Raw genomic sequence first — 18,402 nt, forward strand, 5'->3', positions numbered from 1 at the left:
GGAACTATCTGTACCTGGCTGTGAACGATCAAATGAGAGGCAGGGGAAACAGTGTTGGATGCATGCTGTTAGTGTTTGCAAACATTTTGTGATTTTTCCAATCTCTCTCTTCCCCGCTCCCTGTCACAGTACACCACAGGGAGTGAGTGAAACAGGGGGCAGTCTGTGTTGGAGGCAGGCTGTTTGCAATTAGAATTAAGACTAAGGGCTCATGAACATTTTGTGATTTTTCCAATCCAGGAAGCTAACACACAGTGTTGGCTCCAAAAATCCCCTCTCTCTTTCCCCCCGCTCCCTGTCACAGTACACCACCCTCCACCCCCCTCTTTTGAAAAGCACGTTGGTGCACTTGAATGCTGGGATAGCTGCCCATAATGCAGCACTCCCAACAGCGCTGCAAATGCTCCAAATGTGGCCACACACCAGCGCTGGTAGCTGTGAGTGTGGCCACACACCAGCGCTGCTCCTACACAGCTGGATGACCAGCGCTGCAAACTACCAGCGCTGCAAACCGTAAGTGTAGCCATACCCGGGAAGGATGTTCCCTGCTGGTTTTTTTTTTTTTCCCCACTTGTTTGAACTTCCTTTGTTTTCCCTTACTGCTTGATGGCACTATTTACTGCTTAAATGCAAACAAACGCAAGCACACATTCCTTCCATTGTTTAGGACAGACCTAACTTGTGCCTGGGCAGGGCTGTGAGGTTTGGAACGTGTTAATAACATCATACGAGGGAATCTTCTAACTTAACATAGTGTTACCACACACATTTTATCAAGACAATACTGACCAGCAAATTGAGTTTTCAAATAATACCTTACAAGGCATAGCTTGTAGAAAGATTATTACAATAGTGTGTAAGTATGAACACAGGGGTGTATTCAGTCACACCCACCCACTATTCTGGGTTCCAGCCCAGGGACCCTATAAACAGCAGCCACCTATGGCTTGATGCAATTCATTGCTGCTTCTTCCCTGCACCTTTTTCCTATTTGCCCGCTTTAGCTTTACCTTTATCTCACAGTTGTGGTTCTTAGGTGTTCTCTCTCCCTGCAAATCCAGCTATGCAAAATTGCAGGCAGAAAACAAGCTGGCTATCTCTGAGGTTCCTTTGACCAGAGAGGAGCACCTTCCTTTCCAGGTCCCAAGAACTGAACTGCTATCTGTCTTTTGTGTTTTTGTTTTTTGGCACAGCAGTCTCATACAAAGCTATGACAGCCACTTTTTTCTTTTAGGCCAAGTTTTTTCTTAATATCCTTTGATTCAATCTAGTAACCTTAAGGAAATGCAGCAAGGCTTTTTTGTGTGTGCACTGTTCCATTTCCCTGATGTTCTCCTTTAGGGAACAAATCTTTGATTCTAAGTTGTCTCAATTTTTCATAAAGAAACTTTCTTTCCATAGAATATTGCACACAGTGCCATAGGACATGGTCGTCAGTTTCTTTGGTTTTGCACACACTACACAGACTGTCTTTTTTAAGTCTTTTTTTAATAAGTTTACCTTATCATTTAGGGCACAATGACCTGTTAACTCTCTAAAAATTACTACTTTGCTTTTTCTGTCATGAGTGGAGTGTAGTATCTTCGATTTTTTTTAGCATATATCATAAAACCTTTTGTTTCCTCAGTCCATAATTCTTGCCATTCCTTCGCAAGCTCCTTTGTGATCACACTTTTAAATTCTTGTCAACATATGGGTATCTTAATATCCACCATATCCACTTCCTCATTTTTTTAGAGTTTTGTCTTGCTGCTTTGTCAGCCATCTTATTTCCAGGTATTCCGATATGTGCTGGAACCCATTCTATTGTTACACAGCTACCTGCTTGCATTATTTCCATAGTTAGGAACGTTATTCACTTATGTCATTTCTGCTTTCTAAAGTCCCCATTCTGAGTGTCATAATACCTGACAAGGAATCAGATAAAATTACAGCTGCAGTCAGTCACACATCTCTTACCCAGGTTAGTGCCAACATTATCCCCATTAGTTCAGTCATTAGTGCAGTCACATAATTCAATAGCCTTTTAGATTTCTGGATTCCAAAATTAGGACCACAAAAGGCTATTCCTACTCTGCACAGTGTTGTCATCTTTTGATCCATCTGTATAAACTTGGCAAAGGTGGCCCCGTTTTTCATAAATAAATTCAGAAATTTCATTGGTCATAATGTGTGGGTTGTTTCCCTCCCTCTTTTTATTTATTTATTTAGTTTCATACAATTCCAAATCCACCAATGGAGGAAATCTCTCTTCCTGTGACTAAAAATTTTTAGTTCCGTTTTTTTATTTTTATATATCTCCTTTAATCATTTTTTGACCCTGATAGTATAAGGACACCCTGGTCCTCCAGGTTAGGGGTTAGGCACAGGGCTAACAACCTTGTCCAATTAAAAAAAATAAAAATAAAAATATATATATGTTATGGAAACAGTGGCAGAGAAATTGACCATTACTGTGTGGGATGGCCTTCAGGAGTCAGTGACCCGTATGACTGCTAGTGGTGAAAGCCGAAAGGAAGCCACTAGCATGAAGACTAAAGTGTTTAACGCCAATTCAAAGACCAAACTTGGTTTTTGGAACATACGGACAAGGTACGAAACAGGGAAGCTAGCTCAGGTCACAGCAGAGATGAGACGCTACAGCTTACAAATTCTGGTGTCAGCGAAAGCAGATGGATGGGATCATCAAGATTAACAGCAGCCCAGGATGAAACTTTGCTGTATTCTGGACAGGATGATGGACAAGACCATAAGGGTATTGCCATCCTTTTGAAGAAGGGAGTGGAACATTCCCCGCTTGAGTGGAAGTCCATCAGCAGCAGACTTATGAGAGCTAGACTGAAAGGGAAACACAATAATATCACCCTGATTCAGTGCTATACTCCGACAGATGGCAGTGATGAAAAAGCAAAGGACAAATTCTACCTTGCATTACAGGCAGAGTTAGAGAGAGTACCATGCCATGACCTATCGTCATGGGAGACCTGAATGTTAAGGGCAGTAAGGACAAGGCAAACAATGACAGAGCAATGGTAAGACATGGGTGTGGCACCATCAATGAAAACGGAGAGAGACTTGTTGATTTCTGCAATATGAATGACCTAGTTATTGGCAGAACCCTATTTCAACATTGTGAAATTCACAAGCTGACATGGTGTTCTCAAAATGGCAGAGATAAGAACCAGACTGACGATATGATGATCATTGACAAATGACGACACTCACTGGCAGATGTGAAAGTGAGAAAGGGAGCAGATGTTGGCAGTGACCACTACCTTGTAACAGCCTCCATCAAGCTAACTGAGAAGTGTGGGTCCACCAAACAAGGGACATAGACATTATGACGTTGACAAGCTAAAGTCCCCATAAATACGGAAAGTCTTCATTCTGCAGTTAAACAACAGGTTTCAGGCATTTGCAGATAATGAAGACAAGGGGAATGTAGATGAGGAGATCAACAAAAAGTGGGACAAAGTAAATGGAGCAGTGAAGCCCGTCTAGGCTATAGGCAGAAGAGAAGGGAAGAGTGGATCACACCCAGCACATGGAACACCATAGAAACCAGGAGAGCCCTGAAGAAAAAAGCTTTAGACACAAAATCCCAGAAGCTAAAGGACAAATACCACCAGCAGTATAGCAAGGCACACCGTGAGGTCAAATGCCTTGTGAGAGCGGACAAACAACATTATATTGATGATCTGTCAACTCAAGCAGAGGATGCAGCTGCTTGTGGTGAACAAGGAACCGTCTACATGGCTTAATTATCAGTGGTAAATGGCAGACACCAACAAACATTCTCATCCGGAACAAACAAGGCCACCTACTGGCAACAGAAAAACAACAAGACATGCACTGGACAAAGCATTTAAAAGAATTGCTGAACAGAGAGCCACCTAAAGAGGAAGCAAACATCCAGGAGGCAGAAGATCTTGATATCAACACAGACACCCACCCCTCCGCCCCCAAACTAAGGAAGAGATCATTCAAGCCATCAATTCCTTAAAAAATGGGAAAGCTCCTGGCAAGAATAGCTCGAATGCAGAATTGTTCAAGATAAATCCTGAGTTAGCAGCATCTATCCTGGCCCTTCTATTTATATCAGTCTGGGAAACGGAAAAAAGTGCCAGATGAGTGGACCAATAGGGTTATAGTGAAGATATCAAAGAAAGGAACTCTCAGGGATTGTAATAACTGGCATGGTATCACATTTTTATCTGTGCCAAGCAAGATATTGTGCAAGATCATAATCCAGCATATATGAGAGGCAGTTGATAGTATTCTCAGACAAGAGCAAATTGGTTTTCGGAAAGGGTATGGATGCACAGATCAGATTTTAACTCTATGAAACATAACAGAACAATGCTTAGAATGGGAACGGCAACTCTACATAGACTTTGAGAAGGCTTTCGATAGCTTTCACAGGACCAGCCTATGGTGCATTCAGTGGGCATAGGGAATCGCTCTTCATATAATCAACATCATCAAAAGTGTCTATTCCAACTTTATATGCAGTGCAGTGAGCTCAGTTTTGAAGTCAGAACAGGAGTACGTTGGGGTGAGTCATGTTTGCTACCTTTTTCAACATTGCCATTGACTAGGTAATGCGGTGTACAACAGAAGATATGCCAAGAGGCATCAAATAGACACCCTTCTTATCCTTTGAAGACCTGGACTTCGCAGGTGATCTTGCTCTCTCCTATCACATTCCCAACACCATATACAAAAAAAACAACTATACTCAACACATTCAGCTAGCAAATTGGACTGAAAATCAACCACAATAAGACAGATATCGTGACCTTTAATATTGTCTCACCGTTACCAGTACGGATAGAGGATCATATTCTCGGTGTGGAAGTAGAGAAAAACATCACCAATGTAGAAACATTCACATACTTGGGCAGCACCATCAGCCAGGTTGGTGGAACAAGCCAGGACATCTGGAACGGAATCAGTAAAGCCAGGAACACCTTCAGGAGCTTAAATACAGTCTGGAAATCATCAAAATACAGCACCAAAACCAAACTCAAGATTTATCAGAGCTGCATACTTTCAACACTACTTTATAGTGCAGTATGCTGGTGAAATGAGAAAGTATGACCTGTCCAAACTGTCTTCATTCCATACAGTCTGCCTCAGAAAAATCCTCTGTATCTTTTGGCCCAGAACAATCTCAAATGAAGATCACACAATGCAGTCAAAAAAATATGAATGCCATCATTCCCAGGAGGCATTGGAGATGTATTGACCATGTGTTTTAGCAATAAGATGGACACCTGAAGGCAAGTGAAAACAAGGCTGCCCAAAAACAACATGGGCGAAGAGCTGTAGCAGCTGAGCTGAAAAACCCTGGGGCCCAGAGGGGGAACCATTGAAAGACTTGCCAGAAACAGACAGGAATGGAGGAGCTTAGTTGCTGCCCTAAACACCAGAGGCATAATGGGGATGATGATGATGGATGGTTGGTTGGTTGGTTGACTGATTGATGAGTATGAGGCAGTCTATGGCAATCCATATCACTTTGTCTACTAAGCTTCCAGTAATACTTGTAAATCAGTTGTGTACTTCCATTGTCATGATTCCCTTTTACCTCTGCCCAGAAAATTAGAGCTAATAGTTTCATCCTTAGATTTATAGGTGCTTCCGCAGTGGTTGTTTGCAGCACACACACTGATGATGATGTTGGCCAGCAGTTCCAAGTTTCTAAGAGTTGTTTTTGAGACTGAATCAAAAGCTTGGCATCTGTAGTCTAAAACTGGTCTTATCAATGCTTAATACATCATCATCATCAGTACCTTTTTAGCTGCACCCCATTTGTTTCCAGCTATGCTTTCAAGTAAGTTCATCCTACTTCTGTACATTTGTATGATTATCTGTGACCTTTCCAAATTAATTTATTAACAAACACTATTCCTAGGAACATAAGCTTTTGAACTGATGTTTTTTTCACCATAAAGAAATAAGTCCCAGTCTTCCCTTTTTTTCTTCCTGGTTGAAAGCATTCCCTTAGTTTTTGCAAGCAAGAATTTAAATCCCCAATCCCTTCCCCACTTGGAAATCCTCTGGATTGCCTCATTTATCTTTAATATGGTTACTTTTAGTATTTATACTTAGTCCATATAGCACAGTCATCTGTGAAAAGGGAAATAGTTATTCCCATCTGCACAATTTCTGGGAGGTTATTTATCATAATGGAAAACAAAATAGAACTAATAATACTCCCTTGTGGAGTTCCATTTGTAAGCATGTAGGTTTTTGATGAAGTTGTTCCCACTTTGACTTGTATAGTTCCATCACTTGAAAAGTCCCTTTGCCACCAAAACATTCTCCCTTTTATTTCAATTTTTGCTAATTTACATTGGAGGCCTTCCCTCCATACCATGTCATATGCTTTTTCAGTGTCCAGGAAGACCGATATCATAAAGTTCTTAGTTCTTTATGCTTTTTTTGTACCTCCATTTCTAGTCTCACTATATATGTTCAACCATGCATCTTCCTTTTATGAAACTACTTAGTACTGTTATAGTATCATTTTTCTCCAAGTATTCCACTAGTATAATTTTTACCATGATTTTCCCCATGATGTGAGGGCACACTGAACTGCTAAGGCCTTCCAGCTCCTTTATCTGAGCCTGCTGAGCTCTGATTGGCTGTCACTAGCCCTTCTAATCCTTGAAGGACCTGGTGTCTCTAGCTTTTAGGATGAGTGCTCTAGTGAGGTCTCTCTAGATAGGCCTGGAGGACCCACCTTTGTTGCTCTTTTCCTTCGACCTTGCTGCTTCCTAGGGCAGGGTGTAGTGGAGAAGTATGGCCTCTAGAGAGGCTACAAAGGCCTGGTGCGTCCCAGCACAACCAGATAGTTATCTTTTTCTCTTACCTTCTTCCAGAACTTAAGCTCAGTAAAGAGCATATTCCTCAAGAATGGTAAGTCACATAGCACAACTAGATTCAATCCTGAATGACTAAAACAAATTACTGTATATGCTCGTTCATAAGCCGAATTTTTTTAGTAAAAAAGGGAAGCACCAGAGATGGGGGTTGGCTTATGAATGGGTATAGAGAGGGAGAGGTGAGACACAGCCCCTCCCCCCGCAACAGAGGGAGCCAAGGAGAAGCAGCACAGCCAGCAGAGAGAGAAGGGAAGAGGCGGGGCCAGAGTGTGTCTGCTTCTGGCCACACTGCTCTCCCACCAGCCTCCGAAGCAGCTGCAGCTCCGGAGCACTCTGTGGCCGTGCCGCCCAGCCCAGCCCACTGGAACATGCTGCGGCCGCACCACCCAGTCTGGCCTGCCGGAGAAGGCTGCGGCCATGCTGCCCAGCCTACCGGAGCAATCCAGCCAGGTCAGAGACATCCTCCCCGGCCCTACCCAGATAAGGTGTGAAGGGATGGGATGGGGAGAGTGAAGGTCCTGGGCTAGGGCTGGGTCATGTGGGGGGTGGTCACGGGTTACACCCGACTCCCAGCTTCTCCCCCGAAAAAAATTCCCTCCCGAGTTGCTGTCCTGGCCCGTTAGGGTAAGCAGCTGGCGGGCTGGGACACTTCATTTACTTAGGTTTACCTCCGTGCCTGCGGACACTCAAGGTAAACCATCTCAGCCCACCAGTGGCTTATCCCAATGGCCTGGGAGCCAAAGTTTGCTGACCCCTGAATTATAGGGTCGGCTTATGAACGGGTTATAAAAGTTTTCATTTTTATTTATCAATCTTGGAGGAGTCAGCTTATAAATGAACCGGCTTATGATCGAGTATATACGGTACATATTTTTATTTTTAAATCCATTAGAGAAAATATTGGTAAGAAGATTTAGAAGATAATGCATGTTATTTACAGTCCTATTTCTAGGCCCTGGTGAAACCCTTAGATATCTTAGTTACAAAAGAGAAATATTAGATGGCATCAGAAAGTTTAGCCAGATAAACTGTATAGAATCTCCTGGTCTTTCCAGATTCTGTCTCATGCTTCCTGTGGGAAAATACATTCATAGTTTGTTTTTGTTTTTAATTTATTTATTCATTTATTTTTAAGACTAGAAAGGATCATTATAATCATCTAATGTGATCACTGGCATTGACAAACATCTATAAGCACTGTAGTGCTGGTAGGAATAACATGCCATAGAATTTCACCTAGTAATTCCTACATCGAGCCCATAACTTCTGATTGAGCTACAGCATATTTTTTAGAAAGATATCCAATTTTGATTTAAAGACTTCAAGGGCAAAAATCCACCATATTCTTAGGCAAGTTGTTCCATTTAATTACCCTCACTGTTAAAACTTTGCACCTTATTTCTAGTTGAACTTGTCTAGCTTCAGTTTCTATACCTTGGATCTTCTAATGCCTTTTTCTGCTACATTAAAGAGCCCTCTACTATCCGTCTTCTCCCCATGTAGGTTCTTGCAGACTGTGTTGGAACCATCTTTTAATTTTCTGTTGGATAAAGTAAATAGATTACGTTTCTATAGTCTCTCACTGGAGGATGGGCTTTCTAGACCTTTAATCATTCTTGTTGCTCTTTTCTGAACCCTTTCCAGTTTGTCAGCATCCCTTTTTAAAGTGTGTACATGAGAACTGGACACAGTATTCCAGTAATAGTCTCACTAATCCCATATACAGTGGTAATACCACCTTCTTACTTCTCAATATTCCACTGCTTATGCATCCAAATATCACATTAGTTTTCTTAGATCTGGTCTATATTGCAGACCTCTATCAATAGAACTACATCACTCAGGTCAGGGTTGTGGATTTTTCACTCCCTGAGTAATGTAATTATACTGACCTTCCCTCCCTGTAGACAATGCTATGTCAGCAGGAGAGCTTCTCCTGCCAACATAGTTAATCCACCTCCTTGAGAGGTGGTAGCTTTGTCGATGGGAGAGCTCTCTCCCATTGTCTTAGAGCATCTTCATTAAAGCAATACAGGGGCACAGTTGCATCGGTGCAGCTTATTCAGTGTTTTAAGTGTAGACTTGCCCTTAGTCACAGCATCAAATTGGGAGCTCATGTTCAATTAATCTATCATGACCTTAAAGTCCTTTTCAGAGACAGTGTTTTCCATAATACAGTCGTCCCCCCCCCCCCCCGACGTAATTGTGACCTACATTCTTTGTTACTAGTGAACTACCTTGCATTTGGCTGTAGGAAAACAAATATCTTCATCTCTTAAGGCTTGTACTAGCGCTTACTTCGATATAACTTCAGTTGCTGAAGGCTATGGAAAACCACCTCCTTGTGCAACATAAGTTACACTGACCTTAAGCACCAGTGTGGACAGCACTGTGTCAGCGGGAGAAGTTCTCCTTTCGACACAGCTACCGCCATTCAGGGAGGTGGATTAATTATGCCAACTATAGAGCTCTCTCCCCTGGGCATAGTGTCTGCACTAGTAGTGCAGCTACATATGTGATGCTGCAGCAATTCTACAGTAGACTAGCCCTTAGTCAGTACAGGTTTCCCATCTGTACAGTGAGGATAATAGTGCTTTTCTTCTTCACAGGGGTGTTGTGAGATAAATACATTAAAGATTTTGAGGCAACTTGGATGCTCTGGTAAAGGAGGATCCTATAAGTACTAGAGAGAGAGATGATGGCAAAATAAATAAAAATCAAGTGTGGGGGCTCTTGAGTTTTTAGGGGAAAACACTTATTAGGTGTTAAATGATCACTCTTAAAACAATTTTCATTGTGCATTTCATACTTGGGGTTTTGTTTTGTTTTTTAAAAGAAATTACAAACAGAAAATGAAAAATTAAACTCCATTTTCTGATATTTTTACACTTTCTTTTTCAAGGTTATCAATTGGCAAACAGCTCTTCACATCCCACCTCAAGCTAAATTGACTCCAGAGGCTTCTGACCTTATTATCAAACTCTGCCGAGGGCCAGAAGACCGCTTAGGCAAGAATGGTACAGATGAAATAAAAGCTCATCCATTTTTTAAAGCTATTGATTTTTCAAGTGATCTACGACAACAGACTGCTTCATATGTTCCTAAAATTACACATCCCACAGACACATCCAATTTTGACCCAGTTGATCCCGATAAGTTATGGAGTGATGATAAGGAAGGAAATGTAAATGACACACTTAATGGATGGTACAAAAACGGGAAACACCCTGAACATGCTTTTTATGAGTTCACATTTCGAAGGTTTTTTGATGACAATGGCTACCCTTACAACTGCCCAAAACCCATTGAATATGAATACAATAATCCACAAAACTTGGAGCAGCAATCAGATGACGATGATGAGCAGGCAGGCAAAGGGGTTCAAAATCGTGATCTAGTTTATGTTTAGCAGAGAAGCTGAAGATATTTGAACCGTGTGTTTTGAAGTTGGGATTTTTCAAAAATCCCCTGTGATGAGAGAATTAACATAAGATTGCCTGGGTAAATATATGCACACTTTATATTTAAAAAAAAAAAATTACCATTATCACAGAATTCTGTATTTTTCCTTTCTGTACATTTTGTTTTCCCAAAATGCAGGGAAATCATTTTAAAACGTTAATTTATTCCAGCATTATTAATCATTAATTTAGAAAATAATTGATGTTAGGAAAAATAAATTATGAACTGAGTTTTATGATCAGTTCTTTGTACTTTAAGTACTCAATATAGGAAATAGTGATTTCTTAAAAGGAGATGCCTGTTATCTATTTGTACATAGGCTAAATAATTTTTTTTTAAATCTTTGTTCCAGACTTAAACAGTTCTGCCTTGCTTTGACCAAATATAAATATTATCATACACTTACAAAACTGATACCTCTCTGATACAAGGCTGCTGTACCGTGGCTTCCCACAATATCAAGCTCCATTGTTAGCTTGATTGTTAGCAAAATTAAGCCCGTTTGATAAGTAATTCCCAGTTACTACAGCTTTGAAAATAGGAAGCATCAGTCTCTGTTGTAATGTGACTATAAATGGTTAAAAAAAACTTAGGGTTTTTATTTATATTTAACTTAAAATTATATTGAAAGCTATAACTAGATTTAGGGCACTGTGATACCTAAAACCAGTAATAGTATTTACTTAGTAGCAATTTAGCTCTCTCCCTGTCAGCCTCTCTTAAAGATGTGGGAGGAATAAAGCTTTAGAAAAAAATAGCGTGAAATCTGCTCTAACTTCATTTTTTGACTGAAGCCAAACTGTCCTGTCTCTAAAACTCTGTTCCAATCAGAATAATTATAGCTTGAAAAGTTGTTTTTAAAATGGTTCTATTTCTTGCTCCAGCCTTTTAGTTGGTTATGAGGAAGGATTGAGAGTATGATACATGGCTTTCATTAGGCTTTTGTGCTGCGAAGACCAGTTTTGTGTGTTAAACCTTAACCAGTGGGAAACATTGCTGTGCGTGTACCTGGGAACAAACAAGTTAAGCTGTTTGTTTTCCCCCTTGTTACATTTCTGTCATTGACAGTTTAATTCAAAGCAGATTTACCTCTGTGGTGTTTGATACTGCGATAGCAGATACATATAATTCTGAATACTGGTTTCATGGCATTCAAGCAGCAGCTGAGCAGAAGTTCTAGTATCACAGCCTTAAGATGCAAAATTAATAAGCCTTTTGTGATGCTCAGAGGAGAGCACACCACTAAACAGCTGTCCCACTCACAAGACCAGCAGTTGTTTCAGGTGTGGAAAGAGAGAGTAATGCCCCTTGATCCCATAGCCAGCAGTTTTTTTGAGGGACAGAGGGAAATGTAAGTTATTTTTTTAAAAAATAAATGAATACAAATTTAAACATACTTTTAAACAACCACAGTTTCCCCACTCCTGGGTTGAAGTCCCATCTGTTAATATCAATGAGACATTTTTAACATCAGTGCGTCTTGTTTACTCTAATCATCCAGGCCATTATACTAGAATTCTTGCTCCCTAAGCATCATGAAACCACACTCAGAGCTGGTATCACAGCAGTGTAAGGAGTACGTGCAGTACCACTATGGTGCTATCATGATAAATGTCTTTTAAAAATAATTTTAAGAAGAGTCCTGTTTTTTTATGGATATTTACTTATCTTTCTGTTCTGAAGCATCTACCATGGTGAAAAGATATTTATGTAAAAATATGCATTCCTTATAATAAAAAAAAGCTATTTATCTATAATCTCAATAGGACATGAATCAGTAAAACACAATTCAAGTCCTGTATGCCTGTCTTAAAGAAAGCTGTTCTGTCTCAACGTTTCTAAGATGTTTAGCTTCAACATTATAAAATGGATGCAATATATAGATACTTCAGCTTTTTATTTTTGTTCGTAAAAATAGGCTTTATTTCACAGTAAATAATCATTTAAAGGACTGTCTTCATTCATAATGTTGGTAAGTGTCCCAGTAAAACTGGCAGTTTTAATCTCATTTACTTGTCCTGCAGTAAAGTGTAATATATAATACTAGTTAAAACCAATTTAATCAAGTGAGCATTATTTGTGGGCATGTAATAAATAAAACTTCCTTAGACAGTGTTGTCACCTTTTAATTACAAATACAATTTTTATAATTGATTATCTGAGCATATTTCTCCTTTCCCAGTCCATCAGGATCTAGACTTGTGATTGGTCTTAGCCAAACAGTGATGGGTTTAGCTGAAGAAAGATGTCCTTTCCAAGGCAGTTCCATTCTACATAAGGAAGTTAAATCCAAAAGGAATTGCTATTAAACCAAAATAATTGATATTTTAAGATAATATGCATGGTACTGAAATATGAGATACCGCTTTGCCATTTTGAAACACTTAAATATATTTGTCCTGAGAAACTGGTAGTATTTCCAATTATCTACCATTACATTTCTGATACTCCAAATTTCTGAAGTTTGCAGTCTAGATGCTGCAGTACTCCATAAATGTATTTTTCTCCTGGATCTCCCAATGCATTACAGCACTAAGTCCTGCTCTGGGAGAACAGAAAATATCCTCATAAACAATTGCGTTATCTCAGTTCTCCAATGTATTGCCCTGTGCTCATGTGGGTAAACTCCCTTTGACTACAGAAGTAGTTCCAAACATGGATCCAGGACATGTTGTGACCTTTTAGTGTCTACTGTTTACAATATTGATATTTCAGTCCTTCATAAATTTTGCTCTAGAATCTTCTGGGGCATTGAAATTCAGATTGATCTTTGATCAGACTAGTTTCTATTGACAACAAAGGAGAGATGCTTAAAACCAGCAGCTGTGACATTGTATAATCACAGTTTTAGTTTGGACTTCTTGAAAATATTTTCAATTGTAAAGAATTAAAATGTTACTGTCTTTTATTGCCTCATGTATACATATAAATTGTATTTATAAAATGTTCTGTAATCATGTAACTATTGTAAATACTGTTCTGATGTATTGTTCAATTATATTCTATCCTAGGGCAGGCCCTCTTGCTGTATCTTTTCTATCTTCATATTTCTAATAGAATCAATAGATTGTATGACTAGAAAGTCATTTTGAGACTGACTTAAAAAAATCTTCTGCTGTTGCTAATTGCAAAGCTGAGAGTGGGTATGATTTATTTGGACTTAATTTTGTTTAGTTATTAGCTAATGTAGTGGTTGGATTCTTAGATGCTGCTGCTGTTACCTTACATACCATAAAACTCCGTTCCATATGTTGTTGGTATTTAAAATCAGACATTTAATCTGTTTGCTTTTATTCAACCAAAGCAAAGAGAGAACAAATTTCAGTCAACATAATGGTAAAATGTTATGAGTGCCTTAACATGCTTTTGAGCAAAGGCACTATTCAAATTTAGTGTGTGTGTGTGTGTGTGTGTCTGCCTGTCTTTTGCATGATAAATGTTCTGCTGACAAAACACTACAATTTTATAAAATGACACTAGATCAAGAAAAGGAATTGCAGCCTTCGTGGACAATATAAATCATCTTTGAATACTTCTGAATGTAACAGCTGTTGGTAATCAGTGACATTCCCTATAACTAGTTTATGAATGTTTCATTTTTTTCAAAATCAGTTTCTCTAGGGTAATATCTGCTGGGATAATAAAGAATAAAGTATAGTAAGTCTTTTTCCTTATAAATGGTAAATAAATTCTGGTTCTACTAATCAAATACAAGTTAAAATTTTAAATTGTTCAAAAGTTGTTGGTCTTCCTCTGTTCTCTGTGTAAAACGCTGTACTTAGACATAGTTTCTGATCTCTATCCTAGAAGTTCTATAACTCAAGTTACACAATAATTGTAATTTGTCACTCTTCTTTCTCCCCTCCCACCATCAAATGATTAAAATGGCCCTGCTCAGCATCTACTCATTCAGTGGACAATGAATGGGTATGCAGTCTGTATAGACTGTACATCACGGACAACTCACTTCATAAATAATTGCTTTTCTTGGAGATCTAGAAGAAGTGCAGCTCTTAAGTTATGAAAATCCATTCCTAGCATAAGAATGCTATCCAAATACAGGACATTTACTTTTTCTTTGATATGCACTTTAAGCTGAAGCCTATCTAAAAATGAAAACAGGTGCATAAAGCCATGCTTCAGTAAAGAGGTATATTATATGCTAACTCCTCTACCAGACTTGGACCTCTTGGGCTTGAAATGAAATAGTGATAGTTTTGATGTTCTTGAGTGGCGAGTGACCATGTGACAGTTAAAACAAGAAACACACAGGCTTTGCAAATGAACTTTTTAAACGTATCCACTTTTTACTCTCAGGAGCATAAAACATTCACAGCTCTATAGAAAAACAACAAACATCTAAATGCAAATCCTACCTTAGGCTGATCTCACCCCTCTGGTTGGGGTCTGAGATCTGTCTATGTTCAGTGTAGGTGGAGCCTCCCATGTCTCCAGTGCAGCAAGTCCTACACTTGGCCCCTACACACAAGTTCTCTTACTTATATACACTGACTTGGTCCTGTTCCATCTAGGCTGGAGTTCACATACTCAATCCCTCTTGGTTCACAGGGAGGGCCTGGTAAACCAAGACACATCATTAGCAAGTCAGTAGTCCTTAGGGTCAGTCTGGATGGATCATTCTGTGTTAGATTTCCAAAGTGAGAAAAGCTTCCTTCTCCATCCTGGCTATGCATATATCAGTTCAAACTGGCTCCTGACAATATAGGTCCATACACAAAGTGGAGGTTCTAGTCTACAATGCAGGTTTACAATCCCCCTCTACAGAAAGGATGTGGACAAATTGGAGAGAGTCCAGTGGAGTGCAATGAAAATGATTAGGGGGTTGGGGCACATGACTTGTGAGGCTGAGGGAACTGGGCTTATTTAGTCTGCAGAAGAAAAGAGTGAGGGGGGATTTGATAGCAGCCTCCAACTACCTGACAGGGGGTTCCAAAGGATGGAAGATGGAGCAAGGCTGTTCTTTGTGGTGGCAGCAGATGACAGAACAAGAAGCAATGGTCTCAAGTCACAGCGGGGGCAGTCTAGGTTGGATATTAGGAAAAACTATTTTGCTAGGAGGAAGCACTGGAATGTGTTACCTAGGGAGGTTGTGGAATTTTTATTCTTAGAGGTTTTTAAGGCCCAGCTTGACAAAGCCCTGGCTGGGATGATTTAGTTGGGGTTGGTCCTGCTTTGAATAGGGGGATGGACTAGATGACCTCCTGAGGTCTGTTTGAAACCTAATCTATGATTCTATGAAAACAAAATGGAATTCATAAAATGACATTCCCAAACCCTCACACAGGTTCCTTCCATTAATTTTAGAGGTGCTTTGTGCTGGTCTTGCATATCTTAGTGAAGAAATCCAACAGAAGAGAGAAATGTAAGGGCTCTGCTCTGAAATGTGTATTTGAATTAAAAAAATATTTTGACATGTTTTATTCTAAGAAAATAATTTAAACTGGCATGTAAAGAAACTGGAGAATGGGCAGAGGGTTGGCTAAAGGGAACAGAGCACCCTTGCTCCTGACTGCAACTTTAACAGGGCCCTGTCTGTGCATGTTTCGAGCACTTATTTAGATTTAAATTGGTTAGAAACTTAGCTCAAGCAAAATCAAAATATAGCACTCAATCTTAAATACATATCTGCTTTAGGGGGTTGCACTGATTTAATTAAATCAGTTTGCTTGCATTTAGCTAAATCAGTGGTTCCCAAACTTTAACAGCCTGTGAACCCCACTAGCATGTCAAGTCTTGCGAACCCCCTCTTAAAAATGAATATTTCCAGGGATTTTCTCCTTTACCTGAGTATAAATTATAAAAGCAGTGATCTTGGAAATATAACATTTGTCATTACAGCATTTTTATTACATTATGGAAACAGCAACACTCTTCCAAGATCTCACTTTCGTAGCTTGCGTCACTTTGAATAAGCCTGTTATAATACAAGGCTCCTATGTTTCATCAAGGAGTATCAGATGTGAAACAGCATGAAGATATTTAAGAAGCCAACTCAAAAGAGTTCCTCCTACACAAGCATTCAGGTCTTGAGCAGTCAAGGCAAACAGCACACGTTACAACAAAGCTTAAATTTGTTGTTCATAATTTAAAAAACAATACTATCTGCCTATTTAATTTTAAAAACAGCAAAAAATATTCACCTCCCTTTCTGTTTCTTATAAGGAGCCTTGAAGTTTAAATCTCAGTGTGATAGATATGCTTGCGTTGATCTGCTTAGCTCTTGGAAGTCCGGGGGCTGCAGGCTGCTGGCCCCGTGCTGCCCGGGGTCCCTAGGGACAACTCTGTCCACCATTAGGGAATTTTTTCCCGAAACCCCCTGTAACATTTCACGAACCCCCCAGGTGTTAATGAACCACAGAGCTAAATCAATGCAACCAGCTCTATGGCTCCTGAGTAAATCTGGAAGTACTATAGCGAATGATAGAATTACATAATTATTCCTTTACATTTAAGACATGGAGGACAAAAGAAATGTTGGGGAATTAGTAGGAGTGTGAGCATGGCTCACAACTTTGTCACATCACTTAAAAGTTTTAAAGTAGACGTTATTCTACTGGGCCTTCAATTTCAGGGAGTCCAACAAAGATTCCTAGTAGTGGGGACGAATGGAGTTTGATGCAGCACTTCCAAATGGATGTCCTGACCTAAAGTGCAGAGCAGGCACAGCTTGTATGGTATACCTTGAGTGGCAAACAAGGCACATTACCTCAGGCTCCACGTATCCTGACCCCCAAACAACAATGGAGGAAAAGGTAAAAAGGATACATCATACATGCAGACTCAGTGTCACACACTTATAATTTTTCAAATTCCCTTCTTCCTAAATAAGAATGTATTCCAATGATTTAACAATTTAAACCATTATGATGTAATTGTATTGCCATTCAGTCTGACTTGATTAAAGGGACACTGCCAGGTTAAAAGTGATGTCTTCTAAAAGACAAATGCTTTTACTTGTATTACTCATAGATTAGATTAGTAATGCTAATGATTTTCAAAACAACTTTTTATTATTTATATTTATGTATGTTACTCCACAGGAAATTAAAAGGATTTAGTTCTGCTTTGATTTATAGTAATTTTCTAGTAATCTAAAAGATTTCACTTTTAGGTTCTAATGCACTACCACAGTGCTTGAATGCTCAGTTGGCAAACACTGCAAGATAGTAAAAAAATATCCACTGTATTTTGTTATGAATATTTGTATTTGTCTTGGGCTGCATAAACATTTTTTTTTAAAACTAAAGCCCAGTCCTAGAAGGAGCTCAGAGTGTGTGTGAGTGTGCCTGTGTTCCCTTATCAACTGTTTTTGAAGTCAAGGCTAAATCTAAAGTGACAGTTCCCCTTTAAACAGAAACATTTAAAAGAGCCTCAGCTGCCCTAACTGAGCCCACTCTGCCACAAATGGCAGAACAAGTGAAAGCCATGTCAGCAAAAATATGGTCACCTTGATCGATCGGTTCTTCAGCCCTCGGATAGATTGCGCCGACCACAACACATCTTCCATTCTTCTCATATCCTGGCCTTCCTTCCTCCATGTGCAGCCATGTCTTTTCACAATAAAATCTTCCCATCTCTTTGGAGGTTGGCTGAGTGGTCGTTTCAGTTCTTGGCATGGGTACCACTCGGTGAAAGCTGTAGTCCATTGATTGTCAGTGAGCCTCACTATATGCCCGGACAATCGCATTTTACTATGCCTGCACTCCACTTTGCTGTCTCATCACTTCATTGGGGACTCGGTCGCGGATTGAAATCCCCAGAATTATTCTTTCCATCGCCCTCTCTGTAACAGACAGTTGCTGCTCCTCTGTCTTCGTCAGTGCCTATGTTTTGCTGCTGTACAACATTGCTGGCAGTACTGTTGAGCTGAAGAGGCTGGCACGAGCTCCCTTGTTGATTTTTCCTTCGAGGACATACTTGATAAGAATTGAATGCGCACCAACCTGCTTTCTTTCTTTGCGAGAGTTCACCTTCCTGATTGTGGCACATGTTAATTTATTGGCCCAGACATATTGCTCAACCTAAAAAT

General features: G+C 39.7%; 1 protein-coding gene and 1 long non-coding RNA gene across 5 annotated transcripts in view; one reads left to right on the top strand and one right to left on the bottom strand.

The window, feature by feature from the left end:
- Nucleotides 1-13,184, top strand: part of LATS1 (large tumor suppressor kinase 1) — a 42,019-nt gene extending 28,835 nt beyond the window's left edge. For both annotated transcript variants that reach the window (XM_039530400.1, XM_039530401.1), the window contains exon 8: nucleotides 9,793-13,184. In XM_039530400.1, the coding sequence (XP_039386334.1) occupies nucleotides 9,793-10,299 (507 nt within the window). In that variant the 3' untranslated portion in view covers nucleotides 10,300-13,184. The remainder of the gene's footprint in view (nucleotides 1-9,792) is intronic.
- LOC120400985 lies at nucleotides 1,579-17,187 on the bottom strand. Of its 3 annotated transcripts, none has more exons than XR_005596213.1 (4): nucleotides 17,080-17,187; nucleotides 14,729-14,928; nucleotides 8,325-8,430; nucleotides 1,579-1,907 (listed from the first exon to the last, which is right to left on the bottom strand). It is a non-coding gene; the product is annotated as an uncharacterized LOC120400985 (long non-coding RNA). The 3 variants fall into 3 exon arrangements; XR_005596214.1 differs by lacking the exon at nucleotides 1,579-1,907 and adding an exon at nucleotides 4,898-4,940; XR_005596215.1 differs by lacking the exons at nucleotides 1,579-1,907; nucleotides 8,325-8,430 and adding an exon at nucleotides 12,463-12,622.
- Between the last annotated feature and the right edge of the window lie 1,215 nt (nucleotides 17,188-18,402).

The sequence above is a fragment of the Mauremys reevesii genome, linkage group 3 (genome assembly GCF_016161935.1).
Source record: "Mauremys reevesii isolate NIE-2019 linkage group 3, ASM1616193v1, whole genome shotgun sequence".
In the NCBI taxonomy this organism is placed as follows: Eukaryota; Metazoa; Chordata; order Testudines; family Geoemydidae; genus Mauremys; species Mauremys reevesii.